This window comes from Micropterus salmoides, unplaced genomic scaffold (genome assembly GCF_014851395.1).
Source record: "Micropterus salmoides isolate LMB-PRFRI ecotype aquatic unplaced genomic scaffold, ASM1485139v1 Ms_hic_scaffold_2, whole genome shotgun sequence".
Classification (NCBI taxonomy): domain Eukaryota; kingdom Metazoa; phylum Chordata; class Actinopteri; order Centrarchiformes; family Centrarchidae; genus Micropterus; species Micropterus salmoides.
The window spans coordinates 9,162,422-9,186,539 of record NW_024041150.1 but is presented as its reverse complement, the minus strand read 5'-3'; the positions used below and the strand labels follow the sequence as shown (position 1 = coordinate 9,186,539).

The following is a 24,118-nucleotide window of genomic DNA, read 5'->3' as shown; positions in this document are numbered from 1 at the left end:
CCTTGCCAAGCCGGCTTCGCTAGACCGGTCACGGCCCGCTCCTTGCCAAGCCGGCTTCGCTAGATGTCCTTGCCAAGCGGCTTTACAAGGAAGCCCATTTTCACACTTTGAATCTAGCTGTTGGATTCCGTCCCAAACTGCGAGAGGGACAGCATCCAACAGCTCGTTTCAAGTGTCAAAAACCCACTCCTTGCGAAGCCGGCTTCGCTAGATGACCTTGCCAAGCTGGCTTTGCTAGATGACCTTGCCAAGCCGGCTTCGCTAGACCGGTCACGGCCCTGTCCTTACCAAGCCGGCTTCGCTAGATGTCCTTGCCAAGCCAACTTCGCTAGACCGGTCACGGCCCTGTCCTTGCCAAGCCGGCTTCGCTAGATGACCTTGCCAAGCCGGCCTCGCTAGACCGGTCACGGAACACTCCTTGCAAAGCTGGCCTTGCTAGGTGAGCACAAGGATCATCACCTGATGATCGTGGCTAAACCCCCTTACCTACTTCCTTAACCAGCCTCTGGCGATGTACATTTTCAAAGTGTCAAAACCCACTCCTTGCGAAGCCGGCTTCGCTAGATGACCTTGCCAGCCGGCTTGCTAGATGTCCTTGCCAAGCCGGCTTTACAAGGCCCACCCGGGGGAGCCGCCCATCGCCCCCCCAGAAGGGGCTCACCTTCCCGGGTAAACATTCAGCAAAAAGGGCCCACCTCCGGGCACCTTGACCTCCGGTCGAACCTGGGCACCCACACTTAAGCCCCCCCCTGTGGCCACGCAAAGCCGCGCGCCAAGGCGGCCGTGCCCCTGGTACTCCGTTTCGCTAGATGTCCTTGCCAAGCCGGCTTCGCTAGACCGGTCACGGCCCGCTCCTTGCCAAGCGGCTTCGCTAGATGTCCTTGCAAAGCCGCTGGCTAGATGTCCTTGCCAAGCCGGCTTCGCTAGACCGGTCACGGCCCGCTCCTTGCCAAGCCGGCTTGGCTAGATGTCCTTGCCAAGCCGGCTTCGCTAGATGTCCTTGCCAAGCCGGCTTTACAAGGAAGCCCATTTTCACACTTTGAATCTAGCTGTTGGATTCCGTCCCAAACGCTGCGAGAGGGACAGCATCCAACAGCTCGTTTCAAAGTGTCAAAAACCCACTCCTTGCGAAGCCGGCTTCGCTAGATGACCTTGCCAAGCTGGCTCGCTAGATGACCTTGCCAAGCCGGCTTCGCTAGACCGTCACGGCCCTGTCCTTACCAAGCCGGCTTCGCTAGATGTCCTTGCCAAGCCGGCTTCGCTAGACCGGTCACGGCCCTGTCCTTGCCAAGCCGGCTTCGCTAGATGACCTTGCCAAGCCGGCCTCGCTAGACCGGTCACGGAACACTCCTTGCAAAGCTGGCCTTGCTAGGTGAGCACAAGGATCATCACTGATGATCGTGGCTAACCCCCTTACCTACTTCCTTAACCAGCCTCTGGCGATGTACATTTCAAAGTGTCAAAAACCCACTCCTTGCGAAGCCGGCTTCGCTAGATGACCTTGCCAAGCCAGCTTTGCTAGATGTCCTTGCCAAGCCGGCTTTACAAGGCCCACCCCGGGGGAGCCGCCCATCGCCCCCCCAGAAAGGGGCTCACCTTCCCGGGTAAACATTCAGCAAAAAGGGCCCACCTCCGGGCACCTTGACCTCCGGTCGAACCTGGGCACCCACACTTAAGCCCCCCCCTGTGGCCACGCAAAGCCGCGCGCCCAAGGCGGCCGTGCCCCTGGTACTCCGTTTCGCTAGATGTCCTTGCCAAGCCGGCTTCGCTAGACCGGTCACGGCCCGCTCCTTGCCAAGCCGGCTTCGCTAGATGTCCTTGCAAAGCCGGCTTGGCTAGATGTCCTTGCCAAGCCGGCTTCGCTAGACCGGTCACGGCCCGCTCCTTGCCAAGCCGGCTTGGCTAGATGTCCTTGCCAAGCCGGCTTCGCTAGATGTCCTTGCCAAGCCGGCTTTACAAGGAAGCCCATTTTCACACTTTGAATCTAGCTGTTGGATTCCGTCCCAAACGCTGCGAGAGGGACAGCATCCAACAGCTCGTTTCAAAGTGTCAAAAACCCACTCCTTGCGAAGCTGGCTTCGCTAGATGACCTTGCCAAGCCGGCTTCGCTAGATGACCTTGCCAAGCCGGCTTCGCTAGACCGGTCACGGCCCTGTCCTTACCAAGCTGGCTTCGCTAGATGTCCTTGCCAAGCCGGCTTCGCTAGACCGGTCACGGCCCTGTCCTTGCCAAGCCGGCTTCGCTAGATGACCTTGCCAAGCCGGCCTCGCTAGACCGGTCACGGAACACTCCTTGCAAAGCTGGCCTTGCTAGGTGAGCACAAGGATCATCACCTGATGATCGTGGCTATAACCCCTTACCTACTTCCTTAACCAGCCTCTGGCGATGTACATTTTCAAAGTGTCAAAAACCCACTCCTTGCGAAGCCGGCTTCGCTAGATGACCTTGCCAAGCCGGCTTCGCTAGATGTCCTTGCCAAGCCGGCTTTACAAGGCCCACCCGGGGAGCCGCCCATCGCCCCCCCAGAAAGGGGCTCACCTTCCCGGGTAAACATTCAGCAAAAAGGGCCCACCTCCGGCACCTTGACCTCCGGTCGACCTGGGCACCCACACTTAAGCCCCCCCCTGTGGCCACGCAAAGCCGCGCGCCCAAGGCGGCCGTGCCCCTGGTACTCCGTTTCGCTAGATGTCCTTGCCAAGCCGGCTTCGCTAGACCGGTCACGGCCCGCTCCTTGCCAAGCCGGCTTCGCTAGATGTCCTTGCAAAGCCGGCTTGGCTAGATGTCCTTGCCAAGCCGGCTTCGCTAGACCGGTCACGGCCCGCTCCTTGCCAAGCGGCTTGGCTAGATGTCCTTGCCAAGCCGGCTTCGCTAGATGTCCTTGCCAGCCGGCTTTACAAGGAAGCCCATTTTCACACTTTGAATCTAGCTGTTGGATTCCGTCCCAAACGCTGCGAGAGGGACAGCATCCAACAGCTCGTTTCAAAGTGTCAAAACCCACTCCTTGCGAAGCTGGCTTCGCTAGATGACCTTGCCAAGCCGGCTTCGCTAGATGACCTTGCCAAGCCGGCTTCGCTAGACCGGTCACGGCCCTGTCCTTACCAAGCTGGCTTCGCTAGATGTCCTTGCCAAGCCGGCTTCGCTAGACCGGTCACGGCCCTGTCCTTGCCAAGCCGGCTCGCTAGATGACCTTGCCAAGCTGGCCTCGCTAGACCGGTCACGGAACACTCCTTGCAAAGCTGGCTTTGCTAGGTGAGCACAAGGATCATCACCTGATGATCGTGGCTATAACCCCCTTACCTAACCCTAACCCCTAACGCAGAGCTTTGTAAGTCGTTAGCCAGCTCTTTTTCCCCTTCCCCTAACCAGCCAGTGCCGTGTGTGACCTCTGGATGGCCCCACGGGGGGCGGGGACACTCTTACCCAGCCCAAATCCCTCACCTTAACCTCAGTACTTACCGTGACTCACTGAAAACCTCAATTGGAAAAGCCTCAAGCAGAAGATCCTGGAAACCTAAAATAGAAAGCCTCAAGTGGAAGTTAAAAAGGAAAATATTGACCGTGTTCGAACCTCATTCAAGTGAAACCTAAAGAAAAAGGAAACTTAAAGATGCCACTCTGTAAAGCCTGATGAAGGACAAATAGTTCTCCGAACGTTGCAACAAGGCAGAGTGAAGCAGGACCAAGTAGGCCTGGATTAATAGGACAGGAAGATAGGAAAATTCATCGTAAGACATCCAAGTAGGATGCAGACATTAAAGGATTCGTGAAGTCCAATTTTTTGAACAAAGGCAAAGGTAATGCACTTTTGTCTTTTATTATGGGAAATGTGGGAAATGCTTAAAACTCAAACAAGGAGCGAGTGTTTTTGCCTTTCTGGGGTCTCTGGAGGCGCATCACAGGACAGTGCACCAGACTGGCTAACGCAGAGCTTTGTAAGTCGTTAGCCAGCTCTTTTTCCCCTTCCCCTAACCCTAACCCTAACCGTTTCTGAGTAGTATTAATACACACCATCTGTACTCAGCGTTACTGAGTAGTATTAATACGTACCATGTGTACTCAGCGTTACTGAGTAGTATTAATACACACCATCTGTACTCAGCGTTACTGAGTAGTATTAATACGTACCATGTGTACTCAGCGTTACTGAGTAGTATTAATACACACCATCTGTACTCAGCGTAATGAGTAGTATTAATACGTACCATGTGTACTCAGCGTTACTGAGTAGTATTAATACACACCATCTGTACTCAGCGTTACTGAGTAGTATTAATACGTACCATGTGTACTCAGCGTTACTGAGTAGTATTAATACACACCATCTGTACTCAGCGTTACTGAGTAGTATTACTACACACCAGTATTACTACACACCATCTGTACTCAGCGTTACTGAGTAGTATTAATACACACCATCTGTACTCAGCGTTACTGAGGAAAAGTATTAATACACACCATGTGTACTCAGCGTTACTGAGTAGTATTAATACACACCATCTGTACTCAGCGTTACTTTGGAAAAATATTAATACACACCATGTGTACTCAGCGTTAATGAGTAGTATTAATACGTACCATGTGTACTCAGCGTTTCTGAGTAGTATTAATACACACCATCTGTACTCAGCGTTAATGTAGTATTAATACACACCATCTGTACTCAGCGTTACTGAGTAGTATTAATACGTACCATGTGTACTCAGCGTTACTGAGTAGTATTAATACACACCATCTGTACTCAGCGTTACTGAGTAGTATTACTACACACCAGTATTACTACACACCATCTGTACTCAGCGTTACTGAGTAGTATTAATACACACCATTATTACTACACACCATCTGTACTCAGCGTTACTGAGTAGTATTACTACACACCAGTATTACTACACACCATCTGTACTCAGCGTTACTGAGTAGTATTAATACACACCATCGGTACTCAGCGTTACTGAGGAAAAGTATTAATACACACCATGTGTACTCAGCGTTACTGAGTAGTATTAATACACACCATCTGTACTCAGCGTTACTGAGTAGTATTAATACACACCATCGGTACTCAGCGTTACTGAGGAAAAGTATTAATACACACCATCTGTACTCAGCGTTACTGAGTAGTATTAATACACACCATGTGTACTCAGCGTTACTGAGTAGTATTACTACACACCATCGATACTCAGCGTTACTGAGGAAAAGTATTAATACACACCATCTGTAATCAGCGTTACTGAGTAGTATTAATACACACCATCGGTACTCAGCGTTACTGAGTAGTATTAATACACACCATCGGTACTCAACGTTACTGAGGAAAAGTATTAATACACACCATCTGTACTCAGCGTTACTGAGTAGTATTAATACACACCATCTGTACTCAGCATTACTGAGAAGTATTAATACACACCATCTATACTCAGCGTTACTGAGAACAAGTATTAATACACACCATGTGTACTCAGCGTTACTGATTAGTATTAATACACACCATCTGTACTCAGCGTTACTGAGAACAAGTATTAATACACACCATCTGTACTCAGCGTTAATGAGTAGTATTACTACACACCATCTGTACTCAGCGTTACTGAGAAGTATTAATACACACCATCTGTACTCAGCGTTACTGAGGAAAAGTATTAATACACACCATCTGTACTCAGCGTTACTGAGAACAAGTATTAATACACACCATCTGTACTCAGCGTTACTGAGAACAAGTATTAATACACACCATGTGTACTCAGCATTACTGAGAACAAGTATTAATACACACCATGTGTACTCAGCGTTACTGATTAGTATTAATACAAACCATCTGTACTCAGCCCATGTACCTGTACCCTAACCCATTATTATTATTATCATTATTATTTTATAAGCATGTCAATGTTCATTCTAAAAATTATGGATATTTGATCAGATGCAGACGGTGTAAGATCCAGTATGTGGGAGAAACAGGGAACACTTTGTTGGTTCGATTCACACAACACAGATACAACATAGTGAGGAAAAAAGACCCACATTAAGCTGAGCTGAATGCAGTTCTCAGCAGCCATGCACTCAGCACATATACAGAGAATTTCTACAAATATTACATAATATGCTTTTGAAAGTGTCTCGCCTAACCTTAAGCTGCATCTCAGCCTGGGGGGAGAAGCTGCCTGCAGTCTGGTGGTGCGGCAGCAGAAACTTCTAGATCTCTTCCCAGCATGCATCAGGGTGAACAGGCTGTGGTTGGGTGGGTTCTGTCCTTTAGAATCCTTTGGGCTCTGCGTAGGCACCTCACCTCACCGATATCGCTGATGTTCGAGAGATTTTTTACCCGACATAGTGAAGCTGCCCAATAATCATGCACACCTTGATATAAGCTGTTGATGTCCTTAGGCCACACCCTCCCTCATTACACTAACATACAAGTTCACACTGAGAAGAACGGCAAAGTAATGTTGTAATGTTTAACTTCATAAATCAACAGAAGTAGCATGAAAGGGGAGCTGCTGCATTATCACAGTGTTTTGATTTATATTATTATTATTCATGCGCCATATACCAGAGCAAGTTCCAAAGTAACTTAAAACCTACTTGGCAATAAACTCGATTCTGAGCTTTTGTTTCTGTCATATGATTAGGTAATATCAGCTGAGTCGTCATTTGGCTCTGATCAACAGCAACCTGCACGGAACAAACAGATGTTTGATCAAGTCCAAAGACACACAGGTCAACTGTTAGCCAATCATTGACCAGTGCGTCACGTGACTCAGCAACAGAAACACCATCTGATGTCGAGTCATGACTCAGCAGAAACCGGCTGAATCTCAGACACACATTTGTCCAATTTTGGAAAAAAACAGACATCATTTATGAGTTCAGTTACTGTGTGTGTGTGTGTTTAGTGTGTATTTTACTGTGTGTGTGTGTGTGTGTTTAGTGTGTATTTACTGTGTGTGTGTGTTTAGTGTGTGTGTGTGTGTGTGTTTAGTGTGTGTGTGTGTGTTTAGTGTGTGCTCTTGTTTTCATGACAACTGAAGAAATTTTTATGAGAACACCTTCAATATAAGGACACTGGGAAAAATCAGGACATTTTGCGGGTCCTCATTTTTCCAAGCTCACTACAGAGTTCTAGATCCTCCCAGATTGCCTCTAAACCAAAAAATCTCCCATGTCCTGACACATCACAAATTTTTATGTTTTTTGCTCATTTGCTGTTACGCCAACTAGTGGTCAGTTTTGGTACTTTAACACACTTTTAACACACATTGATGACACACTCAACGGGTCCTCATATATCTATATTTTTTCATATACACAAACTTTTTAAGCTAGTTTAAAATTAGCCTACTGTAGTTCACATTTTCCACGTAACCAGAGTCATATAATAACAACATCACCAATTTACCTCTGCTAATTAAGTATCCTGTTTACTTTTTATAGAATCAGTTACTCAATTAATTGCTTAATTTGAGATTGATCAGCTGGATAAGCTAAAGTTAGCTTATTAAGCTAAAAGGATAACGTCATTAATAGGTGGGCCTGGGAATAATCTGATAAATAATTAATTGAATTGAACTGAAATATGCCTAGTATTAGTCATGTCATAATATCACAGATACCAACCAGATGAATAACTCCACAGATAAAATAAGACATAGGCGACTATAACAACTGATGAACACTGCAAAACTCTCATTTTAAGAGTTGTAAGAGCTACACCCAAGCTGAACATGCTGTGCTGCTCTGTAGTTTATCAGAAAAGTGTCGGAACCCCAGTCTGTTAACAGACAGACGCTGCTTCCTCTATGAAACGTCTGGACTCTCACTGCAGCAGAGATCAGAGATGATTTTTAACAGTAAAAGTCTCTGGCTGCAGTACTTTGAAGACAGTGCACTGATTATGATGGCCTTTAAAAAATAGACAGCTGTGCATTCGAAATGTCCGGTTGTTGTAACGACAGTTGTAACAACAGTCCGGGGACTGTAATAAACTCTCCCGACTCATCCTAAAATAAGCCTTGAACCGACCAGTGTAGTTCGGTTCATTTGGTCTGGACCAAGTGAAAAAAATCATGCACTGTTGCATTTTAGTTCTGGTCTGGTTCATGTTCAACCAACCAAGAGAAGTAACCATGACGTTACACTTAGGCCTACAGGTAACTTATAGTTGGACAGCTTTGGCAATTGTCATCCTGCATCATCACGACCCACGTTGGGAAATCAATCTCCGGTGACTGACAGAAGTTTATGCAGCACTTTAATGCCTCTGATCTGTACCGCAAAGAGCTCACGAAAGTAATAATTTATTATAAGCATGATTGTTATTCACGCCAGCGGTAATGACTCCCAGTTACGCCAATCGGAGGTCACTAAGATTAATGTTGAGTTGGTGTGTACATATGCAAAAACAATGTCGGACACCATAGTTTTCTCTGCACCCCTGCCAAATCTGACCAGTGATGACATGTATAGCCGCATGTCGTCATTCCGCCGCTGGTTGTCGAGGTGGTGTCCAGCAAACGATGTGGGCTTTGTAGATCATTGGCAGACTTTCTGGGGAAGACCTGGTCTGATCCGGAGAGACGGCATCCATCCCACTTGGGAAGGAGCAGCTCTCATTTCTAGAAATCTGGTCAAGTTTATTAGTGGACCAAATCCATGACAACCCAGAGTTGAGACCAGGAGGCAGAGTCGCAGTCTAACACACTTCTCTGCCCTTCTTTTTCAGCAGTTACCCACCCAAAACCCTACGCAGAGTCGCAGTCTAATGTTGAGTTTTAAAAAGTTACAACAAACTTAATGTACTCCAGTGTTTCGGTGCTTTCTTCAAATGTAAACCTGCTGGGTTTTAGGCCAGACAATTGCATTAGAATGTTGATTAAACCATTGTTTGTATCCTCTTTGTAATGTAAAGAAAACTGACACCTCTTTGTTTAGTGCCAGAAGGACAGTTTTTCGACTGTTTCATTGACACTTAAGACAGGGTGTCAACCATTTTGTAGACAAGCCCTGTTGTTCTCCATGATTAGTTTAGAGCAAAAGACTGTTTATTCCTGTAGATTGAAGGGGGTTTCACGTCTGGGAATTGGCGCTCTTTTGTTCGACCAAAAGTACTATAGAGCAGTAAGGTACACCCTTCCTAATTGGGTGACGAAGAAGTAACCAAATGACCAATGGCTTTGGTCCTGAGCCATTTGAAGGAAAAGACCCGCCCATATACCTGGAGGATATTAACAATTAGTTTTGTGAGAATCAGGACTGTAAGCTGTAAATCTGAAAAGAGGAACAACTTTCCAGTCCACTGCAGTGTTATTTGTTTGTTCTGTAATGCCATCTCTTTATTCACTAATTTTGTAATTAAATCTTTTTGTTAATTTTCATTGGACTGAGCCTCTCCTTTCTCAAAATCTGAAAAAACGCAACAATTGGTGACCCCGACGTGATTTTGAGAAAAGGAGGACAGGACAAAACTTCAGACGGAGAACGGACGACTGCCTGATTCTCACACGGGCCCAAATATCGAAAGGTAAGAACAGAGACCTGTTTTATCAAAACTCTGTATAGGTTATATAGGAGATTTTAGGTGTGAGAATCAAGCAGCGTCTACTCCGTAAGTCTGTTAATATTTTAAAGTGATTTAAAGTGAAAATACCGATTGTTAAATATCATTCGAGATGGCAATATAGAACAATAGTATGTTATTGTTTGTCTGAAGCTTAAAAGCCTGTATGAAGGTCCATGGTATGTTATTGTTTGTCTGAAGCTTAAAAGCCTGTATGAAGGTCCATGGTATGTTATTGTTTGTCTGAAGCTTAAAAGCCTGTATGAAGGTCCATGGTATGTTATTGGTTATTTAAAGCTTAAAAGCCTGTATGAAGGTCCATGGTAAATAGTGCACATTAGAAGTCCGTGGCGGACGGCCTGGTTAGACCCAGTTAAATTTTAAATAGAAAGACCGTGGGGCCGGCGACAGAGACAGTCTCTGTGAGGCACGAAGGCGGGAATAAGTCTTTTTGAAAAAGCCAGGGTGAAGCCCTGTGAGGGAGTAGGGGTTGGTAAACGGGAAGCGCGGTGACGACGGCTTCTTAGTCCCATACAAAGACCTCTCATTTTCTGCCTTTGTGATCCTAGAGGTAAAAAATAAAACCTGTATGTAGGTCGAGAATTCTCTGAATTTTTCGGAGTCTTTCGGGAGTATAGAAAACAGTAGCGCCGTCTACCTATTTTTGCGCTACCTAGAGTTTCGAAAATTCAGGGTTTTTTCGGGGGTACAGAAGGGAGAAGCGCAGTCTTGTTCCTTTTGTATCGCCTAGTATTAAGTGTGAAAAACCTGTATGAAGGTTCGGTACCTTCCGAGGTCCGAGGTCACAAGAGTGAGCCTAGTATTGTGTGTGAAAATAGGTATCAATTGAATATAGGTCTGTACATACTGTAAATAAGTAAAAACTTTGTAAATAAGGATTGTTTGCATTGAAATCAGGAGTCAAAAGGAGTGAAACAAAGCAGTGTTTCAAATAACTGTTCTGTGGTGACTGAGCAATGTTTTGTTTTGTTTGTGTTTTGAAAAAACTTTGTTGAGATATTGGTTGATACAGATATTCAACTCTTATTGACTCTCTCATGACTGCTTCTGAGGTGAATTAAGTTGAAAGCAATCAGTACCTTGAGTTCTATTTTTATTTTATTTTTGCATAGGGTAAAAACAAACAAACAAACAAAAAAACACCATAAATAACGCATCTTAGAAAGACATTCCAGATGTTTTCCGTATAGAGTTTTAAAGAGTTTTTGTGAAGTAATAAGTGTTTGTTTCAAACTTTATGTTCCACTATAGAAGGAAAATATCTGGATGGGTATGAGATGATAAATACAGAAAACTCTGTGATAAACTCATTTCAGTGTCTAGCATACACAATTGTAAACAAAAACGAATGCACAATCTTGCAAATGTCATAGGACTGAGAGAATTTCTCCAGAGTTAGTGTGTGTTTGATAAAATCTGTCAGTATTACAAATATGGGAAGATCAGAGTGATTGTGTGAATGAAAAACCATTGCAAGTAAAAGCAAGTCTGTTCCTGTGAGTCAGTATAAAACATGGGGAGCAAATTGGGGAAACTTAATTCTTGCCTGACACTCTTTCAGGTCCAGATAAATTAATGGCAGAAAAATGGGGAAAAGGTGTGGTTGTTGATGTTGGCCTTTTTCCTATCCCGGGCACACTAAATACAGATTGTTTTAGGAAGGTGTAGAAAATATGTTGAAAAACCATAAGCTACCAGTCTTTTGCCATTAAAAAGAGACAACTCTTTCACACATAACAATTAGGCCTAGGCTACTGACCCCCTGCTGACCAAATCCAGAAAGAAGCTGACACACAGGTGAGGGGACTGTGCCCTGACCTGACGACTGTTTCCCCAGTTCACACAACAGTGACTGAAGTAAGACGATATGGGGAGAAGACTCAAACTAACTGTCCCAAGAAGCTTCTTTTTCATTTGCAGCCCTCGAATACTGGCTCAGGAGAAATGGTGAAGAGGGGATGCACAGCTGTTGCAGATGGTAACAGAGTGACATCTCCAAATCCCCTGCCGCAACTGACGGGAGGGCAGGAAACACGCCCACTGGGATTCAAAAGGGTCTTTGGACAGATCATGGGCAGCTGGATGAAATAATACAAGTTGCAGAAGAACCACATAACCCTAAAAGGATTGATGGTGAGGGTTACATCAAAGAGACAGCCAAGTGAAAAAAGGGGACATGGTGACAGAAAGAGGGAGATGGAAAACACACTTTGAACAGAACAATACAAGCAGAACAGGAAGTGTCGGCACCGGAACTCCAATGACAAGACCTGTTCCTCCTTCCTTCTCCACCCCGGATCAAGGACAAATGTGTAGAGAGAATGAGTGCACTGGAGATGGAGCCTTCAGGCTCAGGGAGGAAGCCACAATGCTGGGAAGTGAAAGACAGAGACTGAGGCAGAGACAAACAGAAGAGGAGAAGAGAAAGATGAAGAGTAAGAAAAAGCCTAGAAAACATAGGACTAGTTATGACAGTGAAGGACAAGAAGAATGTGAAGAAGAAAATGAAAGGAAGAAGAAGGGATGTGTGACACATCCAGAGAGGAAGGAAAAAGGTGAGGACACCTCCAGTGATTCTTCTGAGTCAGCAAAAGAGGACAACAAAACATGCATACTCAGACTAAGGGGCAAAGTAAAGGTTGCCCTGCCCCCACCACATCTGAAGGAGATAACAAAACAGAGGGAGGAGCATGCCATCCAACTACTCCCAGATGCCAATGACTGCCTGGGAAGAGGAACAAGGTCCAGAAGAATCCTGGCCACACGCACCATCTGGGGGCCTCACTGTGCAGTTTCCAGGGGTCCAGTCAGTACAAAAATAGGATGCAGCAGAAAGCAGTGAGCAGCACATAGGCCTAGACACAGACCCACACGTAGACACCACTGATGGGAGGGATAAACCAGTATTTACATAAACACCCTAGTCTGATTTCTTGTAGACTCAGAAGCAGAAGTTTCATTGATTAAATCTAAAGTGCTCCATAATGCTCATAGAACATGAATTTCTCATTCCTGACACAGATGTTGAAACATCCATCAAACCTATTTACATGTAGACACAGATATTTTACACACATTTATTTTTAGGGAAAAGAATATACCAGTTGTGAAATGCTCTTCTTACACCATGCAAACTCCCCCATCCTGCCTCTAGAGAAAAGGGTCTGCTGGTAGTTTTTCAAGATCTTAGGGAAATAAATAAATGACCTTATGCGGTAAAGCTATTGTCGTGGGTTCTAATAGCTCCATGTTGATTTTCTGTGATTGATTCAGCAAAATGTACATTTAAGCATTAAGTTTTCATCCTGACTCAAGATTCAGTTTTGTCTTCACATTTTTGCAATGGGTGATGATTATATTTGTGTGTATCTCCCAAAACAGGAGATTGTCAAAGTGACACAGTGTCACTATTAGGTTCTTAGCAGAGAACTGTCATAAGGATTTTTCAAATAATAAGGTGGATTTCGTTCCAAAAGGGGTGCGTTTTTAATTTGGATCACAAATCAGGTACAGGAAATCCAGGATTTTCCAAAGACCACAATACTAAATTCTCTTGGCTCTAGCAGGCTAGTGCCTTTCATGGATTATAATTTTTCCTTTGTGGAGATCTCCACCCCAGACATGGGGAAACAGCTGGCCATTGACTGATTCTTATTTTTTGATTTTGAACTGCTAGGCAGACACATTTTTCACTGACTTAAAAGCATTTTGACCAACTTTTGACTGACTTTAATGACTGGAAGCAGGATTCTGTCCAGCTTTTCTTTTGTTTCAGACTGTTTGACGCAGCTAAATCTTTCTAACCTTAACTCTGCTTTTTGTTTTGTAGATGGAGTCAGTGCGGGCAGCTATGTGACTTGATTTGTAGCATATGGTTCTTTGTCACCCTATAACAACACAGTATGCATTTTGATTCCCAGCATGCATTAAAATGGCCTTTTCTCTTCTACAGGTCCGGCTCACCAAGAATTTCTAATCAACCGATTGTTTGCATTCTTTCCTCACCTGCCTTCTACTGCTGTATGCAAATTGTAGGCCCATACAGGTTTCTAACGACCCGGTGATGCTGCCCTGCTTTATCCTAACTGCATTTGCTTTCTACTGTATTTTTTCCCTTTAAAGATGTCTCCTAGCATTGATACATGGTTCTTCACCATGTATCAAAAGGAGGGATGGGGAATTGTAAATATTATGGTGCGCACCAAGGGTTTTGGGTTTCAAATTTAATAATTTTTTTTTGAGTGGTGTGTTGAAAATGTTGAAACTAATCGACTAACAAAACTAATGAACTAATGCCCCACAACATCCAGACAGGCAGCGAAAGCAGTGAGACCATCACCAGACAGTTAATACGGCAGGTGATACGGCCAACTTCAACTGCCGCCAGGGTAGTTGAGAGGGACACATGGGTCCATGCATCACAGTGCGAAGTGTTTCCCCAGCGAGGATGCCCTCCAACAACACAGACAATGGCTGCAGTGCTCACCACTGTCCTGGTCAGCACAGCTAGGGTACTCCAACACCAGCTCAACAAGATAGCAGACGTTTTTCTACAAGGAGCTCTCAACAAACAGACTCCACTAGTACTCATATAACCACAACACTGACACAGATTATAGATTCATTTGCACTCACCAGTCGAACTGATGTCATTTACACTGATTTTCACATTCACACTGTTTCACAAAAGGAAGGAAAATAACTGTCATAACCAGTGAAGATGCAAGAAGAGGATGCAGAGGGGAGACGTAACATTGGCATGTTACCAACGCAGGAAGAAGAGGACAGAAGAAGAGGGATTCAGAAAAACCACAAATAAACCATGCAACCAAGAGAACACCACCTTACACATTGCACATCCACTCAAGCCCCCTCCCAATCAATAGAGGAGGTTAGAACTGATTTGGCCACGCTGTGAACATGAATTAGGATTATACACAGCAGATCCAGAAATGTTGACTCTGGTAGTAGAAAACTCAGTCATTCTCTATTTATATTTTATTTTTTGTTTGTTTTCTTTTTCCTTCCACATTTACCTCATTTGTTTTGAATCACAGTTTCACCAGCAAGACAAAAATGGAATTCAAGGGAGGGAATAAATTTAGGCACCTAGAGTTTTGTGGGATAAAGGGAACAATATCAACTTTAGCCGTAATCATTTCTCTAGTTATAACAATAATCCTATAGTCTCATCTCCAGAAAATAGGTCAACCACAGAACCCATTCAGCCCATTAATACTGCACACATAATAAACTTTATCCCACCAAACAGTACAAATTTCACAAAAGATTTAGAAGACCCAGGAAGATTGCTCAACCCATGGAAGACGAAGAGTCAGATAGTGAGGTCAGAGAAGAGGAAGATGATTTCTTTGCTTAAATCATGATTTGATTTTACAACTTCTGACATTTCAATGACATAATTGTAGATATGCTAAGTCTAATAGTGATTTCACACCAATAAATGGTGTGAAAGGAGGGATTGTTGAGTTTTAAAAAGTTACAACAAACTTAATGTACTCCAGTGTTTCGGTGCTTTCTTCAAATGTAAACCTGCTGGGTTTTAGGCCAGACAATTGCATTAGAATGTTGATTAAACCATTGTTTGTATCCTCTTTGTAATGTAAAGAAAACTGACACCTCTTTGTTTAGTGCCAGAAGGACAGTTTTTCGACTGTTTCATTGACACTTAAGACAGGGTGTCAACCATTTTGTAGACAAGCCCTGTTGTTCTCCATGATTAGTTTAGAGCAAAAGACTGTTTATTCCTGTAGATTGAAGGGGGTTTCACGTCTGGGAATTGGCGCTCTTTTGTTCGACCAAAAGTACTATAGAGCAGTAAGGTACACCCTTCCTAATTGGGTGACGAAGAAGTAACCAAATGACCAATGGCTTTGGTCCTGAGCCATTTGAAGGAAAAGACCCGCCCATATACCTGGAGGATATTAACAATTAGTTTTGTGAGAATCAGGACTGTAAGCTGTAAATCTGAAAAGAGGAACAACTTTCCAGTACACTGCAGTGTTATTTGTGTGTTCTGTAATGCCATTTCCCTATTCACTAATTTTGTAATTAAATCTTTTTGTTAATTTTCATTGGACTGAGCCTCTCCTTTCTCAAAATCTGAAAAAACGCAACACTAACACACTTCTCTGCTCCTCCATTTCTGGAGTTACTTAGTGAAATCCTATAGTGACGGTGTCTGCCCCCCGACCATCGAAATTATTTAAAAAGGTAAACAGAAGAGGAGCTGTGCATAAAAACCTCATAAAAATTAAAACCACAAGAGCAATAGTGCAAACGAATAGGAGTGTTAAATGTGGACTCTTAAACATCAGATCTGTCTCTTCTAAAGGTGTACTAGTAAATGAACTAATATCAGATTATGATATTGATTTATTTTGTCTTACTGAAACCTGGCTGGGTGATGGAGAATATGTTAGCCTAAATGAATCCACCCCTCCCAGTCATATTAATACTCACATTCCTCGAGGCACAGGTGCAGTTGCAGCTATCTTCGACTCTAGCCTACTAATCAGCTCTAAACCTAAACAAAACTATAACTCATTTAAAAGTCTTGTTCTTAGTCTTTCGCACCCAAGTTGGAAATCACTGCAACCAATTATTTTTGTTATAGTGTACCGAGCACCTGGCCCGTACTCTGAATTCTTATCTGAATTTGCAGAGTTTTTGTCAACTTTAGTCCTTAAAACGGACAAAGTTATTATTGTAGGAGATTTTAATATTCATGTGGACGTTGAGAATGACAGCTTCAGTACTGCGTTTATCTCTCTGTTAGATTCCATTGGCTTCTCTCAGAGTGTTCATGAACCGACTCACTGTTTTAACCACACCCTCGACCTTGTTTTGGTGTATGGTATTGAAATTGAACATTTAGTGGTGTTCCCACAGAATCCCTCTTTGTCCGACCACTGTTTGATAACTTTTGAGTTTGTATTGCTGAACTACTCGCCATTGGGCAAAAATTTCTATACAAGATGTCTGTCTGATAGTGCTGTAGCTAAATTTAAGGATGCGATTCCATCAGCTCTAAATTCATTATCAAGTCACAAAGTAACGGAGGACTCCTATGCTAATTTCAGTCCCTCGCAAATCGATCATCTTGTTGATAGTGCTGCAGGCTCGCTGCGAATGACACTCGACTCTGTAGCCCCTCTAAAAAAGAAAATAATAAAACAAAGACGGTTAGCTCCATGGTATAATACTGAAACTCGCAAATTAAAGCAAATATCGCGGAAACTTGAGAGGAATTGGCGTTCCACCAAACTGGAAAATTCTCGTTTAATTTGGCAAGATAGTCTTAAAACTTATAGGAAGGCCCTCCGTAATTCCAGAGCAGCGTACTACTCATCATTAATAGAGAAAAATAGGAACAACCCCAGGTTTCTTTTCAGCACTGTAGCCAGGCTGACAGAGAGTCACAGCTCTATTGAGCCAAGTATTCCCATAGCTCTCAGTAGTTACGATTTCATGAGCTTCTTTAATGATAAAATTCTAGCTATTAGAGACAAAATTCACCAAGACCTGCCCTCAATTGGCACCGACTTATCTCTTAACTCAGGAACCTTAGAAACAGCTGTAGAACCAGATACATGTTTAGACTGTTTTGCTTCCCTCAATCTTTACCAACTAACTTCAATAATTTCTTCATCTAAACCATCAACCTGCCTCTTAGACCCCATCCCGACTAGGTTGCTTAAAGATGTTTTACCCTTAGTCAGCACTTCTATGCTAGATATGATCAATCTATCTCTATCAACAGGCTATGTACCACAGTACTTTAAAGTAGCTGTAATTAAACCTCTTCTGAAAAAGCCCAAACTTGATCCGGATGTTTTAGCCAACTATAGACCTATATCTAACCTTCCATTTCTCTCTAAGGTTCTGGAGAAAGCAGTTGCTAAACAGCTGTGTGACTTTCTACAGAGCAATAGTTTATTTGAGGATTTTCAGTCAGGATTTAGAGCTCATCATAGCACAGAGACAGCACTGGTGACCTCCTTATTGCATCAGACAAAGGACTTGTCTCTGTACTGGTTTTATTAGATCTTAGTGCTGCATTTGATACCATTGACCATCAGATCCTATTGCAGAGACTGGAATATTTCATTGGCATTAAAGGAACCGCTCTAAGCTGGTTTAAGTCCTATTTATCAGATCGATTTCAGTTTGTACATGTTAACAATGAGTCCTCCATGCACGCCAAAGTTAGTCATGGAGTTCCACAAGGATCTGTCCTCGGACCAATCCTCTTCACTTTATATATGCTTCCTTTAGGCAATATTATCAGGAAATATTCCATAAACTTTCATTGTTATGCAGATGATACTCATCAGTTAGCTTAACTTCAAATGTGCCTTCAGGATGTTAAAACCTGGATGACCTGTAATTTTCTAATGTTAAACTCAGATAAAACTGAAGGTTTTAGTAAAGTATATCAAATGAATCATTTATTAGTTCACAATCCTGTGACTGTGAGTTGACGAAGGATTCTTTTCTCAATGCAGCCCTAGCCCACTGAAGGTCAAACATTTTCATACTTGCACCTATTTTGGTTTAATTATAAATTTAAGAAAGGCATAAAGTGTTACCTCTTTCTTTCACATAAACATTTACTACAACATTAATAAATGACAAAGAGACATTAATGAGCTTTGAGTTAGCTTTTGAATATCTCTGTCTTACTATATTATATCAACATGTAAATATGAATAAGCATTTATAACAGATGTTTTCTAAAATGGTGAGCATGACTATTTTTGAAGTTTTAGATTTTTATTGTACACCTATGTTTCTAATGCCAATATTTCAAAAGTCAGCAGCCAAGTTGCAGATACACCCTATTTTGTGCATTACTGAGTCTTTATAAGTCACATAAATCTGAAAATTTAATGTGTATCTATGGATTTTATAATTCACTTAAACATGAAATATCAGTGTTTGTTGCTATGGCTTCACAAGTCCCAAAAACCCAAACATGTCCCCATATGTAGCATAAAAATCAGTTCTGCCCAAAATATAGCCTTAGACAAAATCTCAACAGATGGATTTATTCTTTGAAGAATTGGTGGAAAATAATTTGAATCCCAGATCTGTTGGACCTTGGGAAAGGCATGACCTAATTTGTCATGTTTTTTTCATAAGTCCTGATATACAGTGGGTACGGAAAGTATTCAGACCCCTTTAAATTTTTCACTCTTTGTTTCATTGCAGCCATTTTCCAAAAATCAAAAAAGTTCATTTTATTTCTCAGTAATGTACACTCAGCACCCCATCTTGACAGAAAAAAACAGAAATGTAGAAATTTTTGCAAATTTATTAAAAAAGAAAAACTGAAATATCACATGGTCATAAGTATTCAGACCCTTTGCCGTGACACTCATATTTAACTCAGGTGCTGTCTATTTCTTCTGATCATCCTTGAGATGGTTCTACACCTTCATTTGAGTCCAGCTGTGTTTGATTATACTGATTGGACTTGATTAGGAAAGCCACACACCTGTCTATATAAGACCTTACAGCTCACAGTGCATGTCAGAGCAAATGAGAATCATGAGGTCAAAGGAACTGCCTGAAGAGCTCAGAGACAGAATTGTGGCAAGGCACAGATCTGGCCAAGGTTATAAAAAATTTCTGCTGCACTTAAGGTTCCTAAGAGCACAGTGGCCTCCATAATCCTCAAATGGAAGACGTTTGGGACGACCAGAACCCTTCCTAGAGCTGGCCGTCAGGCCAAACTGAGCTATCGGGGGAGAAGAGCCTTGGTGAGAGAGGTAAAGAAGAACCCAAAGGTCACTGTGGCTGAGCTCCAGAGATGCAGTCGGGAGATGGGAGAAAGTTGTAGTAAGTCAACCATCACTGCAGCAATCCACCAGTCGGGGCTTTATGGCAGAGTGGCCCGACGGAAGCCTCTCCTCAGTGCAAGACACATGAAAGCCCGCATGGAGTTTGCTAAAAAACACCTGAAGGACTCCAAGATGGTGATAAATAAGATCCTCTGGTCTGATGAGACCAAGATAGAACTTTTTGGCCTTAATTCTAAGCTGTATGTGTGGAGAAAACCAGGCACTGCTCATCACCTGTCCAATACAGTCTCAACAGTGAAGCATGGTGGTGGCAGCATCATGCTGTGGGGGTGTTTTTCAGCTGCAGGGACAGGACGACTGGTTGCAATCGAGGGAAAGATCAATGCGGCCAAGTACAGGGATATCCTGGACGAAAACCTTTTCCAGAGTGCTCTGGACCTCAGACTGGGCCGAAGGTTTACCTTCCAACAAGACAATGACCCTAAGCACACCGCTAAAATAACGAAGGAGTGGCTTCACAACAACTCCGTGGCTGTTCTTGAATGGCCCAGCCAGAGCCCTGACTTAAACCCAATTGAGCATCTCTGGAGAGACCTGAAAATGGCTGTCCACCAACGTTTACCATCCAACCTGACAGAACTGGAGAGGATCTGCAAGGAGGAATGGCAGAGGATACCCAAATCCAGATGTGAAAAACTTGTTGCATCTTTCCCAAAACGACTCATGGCTGTATTAGATCAAAAGGGTGCTTCTACTAAATACTGAGCAAAGGGTCTGAATACTTATGACCATGTGATTTTTCAGTTTTCTTTTTTAATAAATTTGCAAAAATTTCTACATTTCTGTTTTTTTCTGTCAAGATGGGGTGCTGCGTGTACATTACTGAGAAATAAAATGAACTTTTTGATTTTTGGAAAATGGCTGCAATGAAACAAAGAGTGAAAAATTTAAAGGGGTCTGAATACTTTCCGTACCCACTGTATCATGAAAACACGCATGTGTGTGTGTTTAGTGTGTATTTACTCTGTGTGTGTTTAGTGTGTATTTACTCTGTGTGTGTGTGTGTTTAGTGTGTATTTACTCTGTGTGTGTGTGTGTGTGTGTGTCAGCAGGGGATAAAAGTCGGCCTCGGTTGTTCCTTGCCTCAGTTTTTGCTGCTTGTGGAGTCGTGTGGACGAGAACCAGAACCAGAACCATGAAGGTCTACCTGCTGCTGCTGCTACTGCTGCCGCTCTGCTCAGGTACAGATAATACAAGAATACACTGTACTCAGGATTAGAAGATGGACTTAGTGAGTACATTTAGGGACCTACTTCGTACCTTTATCAGTGGAATCATTCCAACTAAGCAGGATCTGTCTTCACAACAAGTCCTGGACATTCACACAATAAACCCGCCACACAGTGGCCAGGTGAGTCCTTGATGTTACCTGACCAGGTGTATCTGTGTTACAGCGAAGCAGTTTCACATCCAGTGTCACGGAGAGGACTTCCTTATGGTCAACAACATGCTGCTGGACTGCACCAGCAAAGTCCAGCAGGCCTGCTACACCAGAGGTGAGTCATCTACCTGCTCGCAGGATGAGGTCTCTAAGGTCCAGACAGAGAAATAAAAAACATTCTGATAAAAACCCTTGATAATGTGGTCAAATAAAATGCAGGCTGTAGGACCAGGAGGATCACAACCCTCCTTTCACCCTAAAAACTGATCCCTGATCAGAGTCCAGACCTGGGGACACTTGAAGAACTCTCAGTAACGATACGATGTAAATTAGGAACATTTCCCCAAATCCTCATTGAACACGTCTCTGTAGATATTTAAGTTGGTTAATTTCAGCAAATTAACCAAACGTTTGGTGACGAGCCAGCTGGCTGTCAGAACCGATCCTCTCAGATCACATAAGAACAACACAGAACATCTCCGGTTCTAAACCTCTCAAAGCCAGACCTCAGCTGACAAACTATTATCACGCATTATCTTTCAAAACGTGACGTGTCCAGACGTTTGGGGACAGAATCAATCAGGAGTTTCTGCTCTGAAATCTTCACAGTGGGAAATCCATTGTAATAAAGTAATCAAGTGAAATTCCTCTTCTTTTTTAATACCAAGTCAGAATAACAGAATTTTAGTTCTTAGTATATCATGTATTGATATATATTTCATTTATAGACATATTAGTTTGATGTAGCTTTTCAATAATTCTTCCGACTTTAAATTGTAATTGTCCAAGTCAGAAATTCCCAGCAGCTCTTCTTCTTGTATTGCTGCTCGCCCAGAGTCCTGATGGATACATGTTTTATCTTCTTTTGATCTTGTGGTTGGCTTCAGGGCTTTTGGCTGTTTCTAGCTTTATGATTATTGAGCTGAAACTTCTCCTTTGTTCTGCTATATTTTATCCGGACGCACTGCCACATGTGACGTTTGGATTCCGGCTTCTTGTCTGGATGAACTAACCTGAAAGATACTGCAGTAGTACTCTGCTCCAGTTCTTTGGCATGAAGAACCTGAATCATTTTAATACTGTGACTGATCACGTGTGAGATTCTGGTCCAGTTTTCATCTGTGTGTTGACACTGACATTATTTCAAATGGACTGCAGGACCAGGACCCCTATTTTTAAAACCTGGGTACGGCCCTGGCCCCGTGTGAAGGACTCAGCCTGAACCTGGAACAGTTTCAAATGAAGGTCTGAAAGATTAAAGTTCAGGACTGAGGTCCACCTTTTGTTGGTGTAAGCGTGACGTTGAAGCATCAGAACAGAACATGATTGTTTACAGACCGGAGCTCTGGACCTTTGTAAGAACACAATGTGGATTTTAAACATTGTGCTGTGGTGTCTGGCAGCGCTGATGATGCCTTTCCTGTTTGCTGTTGCAGGTAGCGGAGAGAAGGGCTGCACTCCCCTGGAGAACTGTTCTCGACCCGGTTGGACCTGCTGCTACACCAGCGGCTGCAACGCCTGAGCCAATCACAGCCTAGGAAATGCTGACATCATGAAACTGCCATGTGATGTTAAATAAACTTGTGAGGGAGATTTCCCAGAATGCAGCGTTGCATTTGTCTGTGTAAACATGAACATTTACAGTCTGTGGACTTTGAATGATGTCTGTTTGTTTCTGTAGACTTTAATAAACTCTGAGAAACCTTTTTCTAACTCCAGTGTGAACGTTTGTCAGAGTGTGGAAGGCGAGCGTCTCAGCTTCATCAGCAGGAAACTTTAATTCAGAACAAAGTTCTCTCACTGTTCACGTAGAGCAGCAGCATGAACCACAAAGCCAGTTCAACACACCACGATATCTGTTCCTCATCTGCTTCACTTCATCGATCAGGCTCAGCGCCACATGACTCTGGTTACCAGCTCGGTAAGTCAGCCCAGGGTTTATCAACCAACCATGTTCACATGAAAGAGGCAGAGTCAGCAGCTGATGACCACTTACAGACATGCACGAGTCTCCTGGCAGCAGAAGAAGTGAAGAGTAAACTAAAAATTTTAGACAGACTAAGTAAGGCAGCTGCAGCTGACTCAGGCAGGAGACAGACACAGTGTGGGTGAGTGAATGAACAGGCATAGCCTCTAATACGAACTGTTGATTCTTCCACACTAAAAGCCTCGGGCACTGAATAAGTGGTCGTTCCACCTCACTTTAAGAACTTCACACAGCAGATTCATTTATTTAGCACACTCAGAAATGTTCCAGACATTTTTCTGAATTGACTTCATAAAGCAACAAAAACAAAATTCCATAAGTCCCCACATTACCTGCACAGGAGGCAAGAGGTGGAGCAACATGACCAGACTCTAGAAGATCAAGATCTACAAGATAGCTGATAACCTAAAATAAACACGTTAAGCTTAATTTCAGTAGGCTGACAAAACCATATCTTCAGAATGTTCAGCCTCCTGTACGAAAAATGAAACACGTTTATTTTAACAGCTGCGACAGGCTGCGTAAAAAATTTACAGTGAGCAAAATAAGTATTTGAACACCCTGCTATTTTGCAAGTTCTCCTACTTAGAAATCATGGAGGGGTCTGAAATTGTCATCGTAGGTGCATGTCCACTGTGAGAGACATAATCTAAAAAAAAAACAACAACTATTTATTTGTATGATACAGCTGCAAATAAGTATTTGAACACGTGTCTATCAGCTAGAATTCTGACTCTCAAAGACCTGTTAGTCTGCCTTCAAAATGTCCACCTCCACTCCATTTATTATCCTAAATTAGATGCACCTGTTTGAGGTCGTTAGCTGCATAAAGACACCTGTCCACCCCATACAATCAGTAAGAATCCAACTACTAACATGGCCAAGACCAAAGAGCTGTCCAAAGACACTAGAGACAAAATTGTCCACCTCCACAAGGCTGGAAAGGGCTACGGGGAAATTGCCAAGCAGCCTGGTGAAAAAAGGTCCACTGTTGGAGCAATCATTAGAAAATGGAAGAAGCTAAACATGACTGTCAATCTCCCTCGGACCGGGGCTCCACGCAAGATCTCACCTCGTGGGGTCTCAATGATCCTAAGAAAGGTGAGAAATCAGCCCAGAACTACACGGGAGGAGCTGGTCAATGACCTGAAAAGAGCTGGGACCACCGTTTCCAAGGTTACTGTTGGTAATACACTAAGACGTCATGGTTTGAAATCACGCATGGCACGGAAGGTTCCCCTGCTTAAACCAGCACATGTCAAGGCCCGTCTTCAGTTTGC

At 43.3% G+C, this 24,118-nt stretch overlaps 1 protein-coding gene across 2 annotated transcripts; it reads left to right on the top strand.

The window, feature by feature from the left end:
- The first annotated feature begins 20,505 nt into the window (after nucleotides 1-20,505).
- On the top strand, nucleotides 20,506-22,558 carry wu:fj16a03 (uncharacterized protein LOC335475 homolog). 2 transcript variants are annotated; one of them, XM_038730315.1, is made up of 4 exons: nucleotides 20,506-20,651; nucleotides 20,865-20,966; nucleotides 22,010-22,096; nucleotides 22,288-22,558. In XM_038730315.1, the coding sequence occupies exons 1-3, from the start codon at nucleotides 20,606-20,608 to the stop codon at nucleotides 22,057-22,059; spliced, it is 198 nt and encodes a 65-aa protein (XP_038586243.1). In that variant the 5' UTR covers nucleotides 20,506-20,605; the 3' UTR covers nucleotides 22,060-22,096; nucleotides 22,288-22,558. The 2 variants fall into 2 exon arrangements, with proteins under 2 accessions (XP_038586243.1, XP_038586242.1); XM_038730314.1 differs by lacking the exon at nucleotides 22,010-22,096.
- The last annotated feature ends 1,560 nt before the right edge of the window (nucleotides 22,559-24,118 follow it).

Coding starts and splice junctions, on each gene's coding strand:
- wu:fj16a03 (XM_038730314.1), top strand. CDS start 20,606: ATGAAGGTCTACCTGCTGCTGCTGCTACTGCTGCCGCTCTGCTCAG. Junction 20,652..20,864: donor ACTGCTGCCGCTCTGCTCAG/GTACAGATAATA, acceptor TCTGTGTTACAG/CGAAGCAGTTTCACATCCAG. Junction 20,967..22,287: donor GCAGGCCTGCTACACCAGAG/GTGAGTCATCTA, acceptor TTGCTGTTGCAG/GTAGCGGAGAGAAGGGCTGC.